Consider the following 6,046-nt stretch of genomic DNA (forward strand, 5'->3'; position numbering starts at 1 on the left):
AAATAGTTTTCTTGAACTTGGTTCAGTAAGGACGCTTGGTTTAGACAGCTTTTCGAATTTCACGGAGATACTCTTTTATTGTCTTCATGCGTTTAAAACAATATGGCAGTTTACTTTCCTCAGATTTCCAGTCTTTGTCCTCTCCTCATTTTTATCCAGACCTTCTCTTTCAACATCTTTGTTGTCTCTGACCTGCTCAATTTTGATTCCATTCCCGTGAGCATGGAGTCCTCCCTTGGGAGAGAGCCCTGGTTTGTAAGATTTATTTGAGTGGGCACAAGCTTTACCCTCAAATTGGTCTCCCGTATTTCACTGTTGGCAATTTTGGATCTCTGTTCTTCTCAGAAGCCTCAGATATCCTGTTGCAACTCTTTGCTTGTTCCCACACATATGCTGACATAGGGCACGTCTTGTGGTGGTTAATGATTTTCTCCCCCTAACATTTGGGATTGAAGGGATGCCTTGCCACCTAATTTTGTTATAAATATTGTTCCTGGGATTTTGATTTTGCAGTACAGTTACTCGGTTTTTATGTGGGAAATGGAAATATCTAAAATCTATGCTTCCGTTACCACTTCTATTTTCCCAGAATTCTCAAATTCCTTTTAAAACACTCCGGCTCACTTACCATGGCCCTTCATCTTTGCATCTAGGAGTAAACTGACGGAAAAAACATGTGAACGAGACAGTGTACCCTGTATGTGTATGTACATGTGGGTTTATTTGGGGAAGTGAGGTACAGCTGCTGACAATGTGGCAATATATGGATATAGGTGCATCCTAAAAGTTCAATGTTTTGACTTTGCACATTTTGACCATGGGAAGTTTTCCCTTTGGTTTGTGGCATCGCACTGTTTGTAGAACCAGTCTTTATTTTCGAATGTATTTTTGTCTCTTGGAATGACACTGACACTACAACATTGCTAATTACCCTGTGAGGGGTTAGTTTGTCTACAACTATTTTGTTCCCCCCTAGAATCCACAGCTCTACAGATTCTGGGGAATATTGTGCTTTAAGCTGTCTTTGGAATATTTTTGTTGGCCACATACTTCAGTTCACTTTTTGGTACGGGCCCACATAGGCCCAGTATCATTTCCAGGCTTCTTGAACAATTTCCTTTTGTCACTTACCAACCTCTTGGTAAGCTATTGATCTTGAAATCTAATAGTCAAAAGCTTGGGACAATAGAAGAGTTGCTTTTAATTGAAGACAAATTTCTATTAATGTTAGCAGAAATTATCCTCCTTTTCTACTTATGCCATCATCTATTTGTGATTGGTTATCATGGCAACTGAAAACTGAATTATACAAAGATGCAACTTATTAATGGTTCCATCAGGATGCAGATTTTATACTTTTCAAATTTAACAGTAAACTTTTTGAAGTTCAAAAACAGATATGGTAGAGCATACAAACTCAAAAAATAGTTAAAACATTTTCTATGTGTAAGGTATATAGACTATAGTTTGTGATATGAAGGGTTGGAAATTAAATGCCTACAATGGTCAGAGAGGTATTAAATGTAGACAAGACCAAGTGTAATCAACAGGGGTTGTTGGAGACTAAAGTTACCTAAGAGAATTTAATTTTTCAGTGTTATTCTTTATTTTTGAGAGAGAGCAAGAGAGCGCACACGCGCAAGCTGGGGAGGGGGCAGATGATCCAAAGCAGGCTTGCTCTGACAGCAGGGAGCCGAGCCCAGCCCGATGCTGCATGCAGGTCTCAAACTCATGAACTGTGAGATCATGACCTGAGTCAAAGTTGGATGCTCAACAAACTGAGCCACCCAGGTGCCCCTAGAGAGAATTGAATTTAAATGTTTATAAGGTACTGTGAATATAACAAAAAAAAATGCCAATGCGTGTGTGTGTGTGTGTGTGTGTGTGTATAAATATATACCGTGTATGACTGTAAGTTTGTGACACTTGATTCAGTGTGAAATAGGTTTATGTAAAATTCTATTGAATTGATTAACCAATTTATCAGTATAATAAAAGAGCCTTAGAAAATTATAGATGAATTATTTTAAAACAAAAGCTTCCCATAGAAACTCAAGAAAACTCAGAAACATTTAGAAGAGTAAGTGAATGCACACACTTTTTATAGAAAAAATATATACTTTATTTTCAACTAGAAAGGTGCAAACATGTAACTTTTGGTCACATTCTCAACAAATAAACTGTCCAAAAAACAGTCATAGTCAAGGTAGAAACAAATGCTTCCAGGTGGAAAAACTGATCATCTATACAGAGCCACTCATTTTTTTTTAATAAAGGCCACTTGTTCATTAAAACAAGGCTACCACATTTTCAACTGACAAATTAGACTTCTAAGGACATCACTGCCTCATATTCAGTAAACAATCTGTTTTGATGGAGTATCACTCTGACCAGAATTTCCATTTGAATATCCATTTCATGCTTTGAATTATCAGATAAGCTTTCCATCCTACCTATGGTGTTCAGAATTGAGGCTAACATTTGAAATATCAAAGCATAAAAACATAAACAAAAAGGCACAAACAACTTTAAATTAACTTAGATAACTGTACAAATATATATATATATTTATATATATATATATATATATACACACACACACACACAATATTTACAGTGTCAATAAAAAAAAAAAAAATCTGGCTTGTTACAGGCAAATTAGCTTGCCACAAGCTGTCCAGTCTAATAGACAGGATTCTGATTCCTGAACAGTGTCATTCAAATCAGAATGTCAGAGCTGAATCTGCTGTTCTGACTTAAAGAAGAACTTGACCCAGCCTCATGAAGGCTGGAGGACACACATCCTAGCCGTTGCTGGAGCTACAGTAGGCAGGTCAGTGAGCATGCTAAAATTTTCCTTCTCAATCACACTCCAAAGAGCAGGCCCCTACCACTTTAAGGTGACAAATCATTTCTACAGGTGCCCCCCCCACCCCCCACTGCTCCTCAAGCCACACCTTAGTCTACATTCTGGTGCTCTGTGCTAATGTAGTCCCCCCACCCCGGTCAAGTCTTAACTTTCTTCAAACCAGTGTCTGGGTTGATAAGACTCTTTTGTTTGAATGTCACATGGCACAATATTTTGAATTCGGTGGGACTGTTTCTCTCCCCCAGTTAGAAAAACAGATTTAAATAACTTGTACTACTGAAATCATGTTTACACAAAAATGAGATGTGAATCAGTTCAAGTTATAGCCTAATGAGTTAATGTCTCTCACACTCTCTGGCTTTAGGCCATGTCTCCATACATCTTCCTGTAGTACAGGGACTCAAAGATGTCGTTGTCTCCAGGACAGTTGTAATGGCAGGCACAGGTCTTGATGAACATCATACTCTTCTTCATGAGCTCCCCGTCGGGGCACTTGAACTCCACAGGCAGAGTCGTGGTTCTGTGTGGGGTGCAGCACCGGCCATCTGTGCACACTCCGCAGAACTTAGCCCGGTAAGTCTTCACGCTGGTACAGCCAGAAAGCTCAAACTTGACAGGCTTGGAGATTTTCGGGGTACGGATGCACTTTTTGCCCTTCTAAGGAAGACAAAGCAGAAGAAAAAAAAAAATCAATGATTCTCTAAGGGGAGTGGCTTTCTTCAAGCTCTGTGTGTTTTAGCCTTATGTTGTCTGACTTTTGTTTATATTTTGAGGAGAGGAAGTTGGACTCTCACTTGCCAGGTTTCCAAAAATAGACATGGCCTCTCTCGGGATGTCTTGAATTAACTAACCGTGTGGAGAATTTCATAGTGGAAAGCTGGTGGTTTCTATTACACAACAGCCCATTCCAGCAAAACAGCTCAACGGTTAGATATTTTTGGAGATAAAAGGTCTATAATAACAAGGATGGGGAGACCCAACTTTAGTCCTAACCATTATCATTCCATGCAAGTTCGTTAATAGGAGCAGAAAATGTACCTTAATGTTCTCTTCCAGGTCGGCTTCGCAAGGCCTGACCATGCACAGGCGGCTCTGCTTCTCCAGCCTGCAGAAGGCGTTGTCATTGGTAACCCGGGTGGAGATGCCCATCCCACAGGTCTTGGAACAGGCGCTCCACTCTGTGGTCTGGACCAGGCAGTTGGCCCGGATCATAGTTGGGTCTGGGCCAAATGTGTCTTCCAGTCGGTAAGCTGTGAGAGCAGAGCACACAAACACAAGGTAAGACGCCAGGATAAGACATTTCCCCCTTCCCCTGGCAGAGTTAGGAGTCAGCCCCTGGGGGGAGGATCACAACACTGACTTAGAGGAAGATCCAACTCACCGGCGAGGGCAGGGCCAACCACGGTGTGGTCCTTGGGCTCGTCGCACACCCACTCCTCGCAGCATTTCCCCGGCAGCTTGACCCTCCGCGGGAAGGGGCAGTCAGGGCTGGGCAGGCGGACGTCCATGCTGCACAGGGGCACGCAGCCCACCGCCCCGTCCAGGCAAGTGCACTGGTATTTGCAGCTGCTCTGGAAGGACTCGCCGCTCCGGTACACGGTCCCTCCGAAGACGCAGGGGGCACCATCTTTGGCTGAGGGAGAGGAAGGGAACAAGGGTCAGGCATCGGTGGCGGGAGGCGAGTCGGGGGTGCGCGGGGAGCAGGGCTCCGGGGTGGGGAGGGGCGGCCGGGACACCGCCGGAGGCGGCGCGGGGCGAGGGGCCCGGGCCGCGGCGCTTACCGGTGCACACGCCGATCTTGCGGTTGGCCGGGGAGCCGAAGTCGCAGAAGAGGCCCTTGTGTGGGTCGCAGGGGTCGCGCTCCGTGCACAGCTCGCCCAGCTGCTTGGCGCACACGCGGCAGCAGCCGCAGCCGTCCAGCACGAGGCTGACGCCGGCGGGGCAGCGCGGCGCCGGCGCGGCCGCACACTGGCACGGGCCGCCGCAGTCCTGGCCGGCGGCGGGCTGCGGGGAGGAGGGGGCGGTCAGCGGGCGCACGCCGCTCGGCGCCCCGGGCCCTGCCCCGCCCTGCCCCGCACGCCCTCCCCCAGGCGGCGGCCGCCGCGGGGCTCTCGGCTTACCCGGCCGCAGAGGGCGAACAGGAGCACGAAGGCGCAGCGGACCGGGCCCAGGCCGGCGGCGGACATGGTCTGGCGCTGCGGGCGGGGCGGACGGCGGGCGGAGTGCGGCGGCGGCGGCGGCGGGGTGGGCGCGGCGGTCCCGGCGCTGGATCGCGGGCTCGGGCTGGAGGTGGGTGCCTGGGCGCACCGGGCTGAGGTCTGGGAGCTGTCGGCCGGGGCGGCTGCCGTCGGAGGGAGGCGGTCGGTCGCCGGGGTTGGAGTTGCACTGGCTGCCTCCTCTCAGTGGGAAGAGTTGTTGTGTGAGGCTGAGGCGGGCGGCCCGCGGCTTTTATACGCTCCGGGCGGCCCCGGCTCGCCAATGAGCTGAATGGAGTCCTACACAAACAGGGACATTCCTCGCATTCCTCCCCACCTTCCTGCCTCATCAACTCACACCGGATTGATCCTGACCCCTTGACACTCAGCATTCCTCCCGTCTGAAAAAGCTGGCACACTCTAGCTCACCAGAAAGAAAAAAAAAAAAAAAGCCTCAGTATTTCCAGTACCAAATAGGATTTTTTTCTCCCTTGCTTCTTCGCACCACTCCTGATTTATAGCATTGAAAAACACATCAGCAATTACTATTATTTTTAATACCACTCTCTTCTGTTCCTAACAACTGTGCCCGCTCTATCCACTGACATACATGCTTTTTAGGAGGTAGGTAGCCCAAGAGGCTAACAGCAGGGATTCCTAAAAAATTCGAAAGGGTTTCTTTCCTGATTATTTTTGTAATGATTTTAATTTTAGAGGCTGTCTGTCTTTGAAAACTCTTCAGAGAGCAGAGGAGGAGTTGATTGCTTTTAACCAGCTGGAATCCCCAAGAAGCTTACCTGTAAACTCCAAGTTCCATATTGGAGATGTAGGAATTTGATCATTTGTCACTTGAGATAATGGTTTGGATGCCTATTGCCCGACGAGAAAGAGAACAAAGCCAGGGGTCAGGGTATGGATGCAGTTTTCTGGGGGAGATTTCCAGCACTCTTGCTTTGTTTTCTCTTAATATATGTAACAGTTT

General features: G+C 47.0%; 1 protein-coding gene across 1 annotated transcript; it reads right to left on the reverse strand.

The window, feature by feature from the left end:
- Window positions 1–2,098: 2,098 nt before the first annotated feature.
- On the reverse strand, window positions 2,099–5,141 carry CCN2 (cellular communication network factor 2). The gene is made up of 5 exons (XM_049654384.1): window positions 4,990–5,141; window positions 4,651–4,873; window positions 4,251–4,502; window positions 3,908–4,119; window positions 2,099–3,526 (listed from the first exon to the last, which is right to left on the reverse strand). The coding sequence occupies exons 1-5, from the start codon at window positions 5,053–5,055 to the stop codon at window positions 3,230–3,232; spliced, it is 1,050 nt and encodes a 349-aa protein (XP_049510341.1). The 5' UTR covers window positions 5,056–5,141; the 3' UTR covers window positions 2,099–3,229.
- Window positions 5,142–6,046: the final 905 nt, after the last annotated feature.

The sequence above is a fragment of the Panthera uncia genome (genome assembly GCF_023721935.1).
Source record: "Panthera uncia isolate 11264 chromosome B2 unlocalized genomic scaffold, Puncia_PCG_1.0 HiC_scaffold_24, whole genome shotgun sequence".
Taxonomy (NCBI): Eukaryota; Metazoa; Chordata; class Mammalia; order Carnivora; family Felidae; genus Panthera; species Panthera uncia.

Bases quoted from the DNA above. Each gene is read 5' to 3' on its own strand.
- CCN2 (XM_049654384.1), bottom strand. From the start codon at position 5,055: ATGTCCGCCGCCGGCCTGGGCCCGGTCCGCTGCGCCTTCGTGCTCCTG. The intron at 4,503-4,650 runs GTAAGCGCCGCG...CCTCTCCCTCAG, and splicing joins CAAGATCGGCGTGTGCACCG to CCAAAGATGGTGCCCCCTGC. The intron at 4,120-4,250 runs GTGAGTTGGATC...CTGCTCTCACAG, and splicing joins GGTTGGCCCTGCCCTCGCCG to CTTACCGACTGGAAGACACA.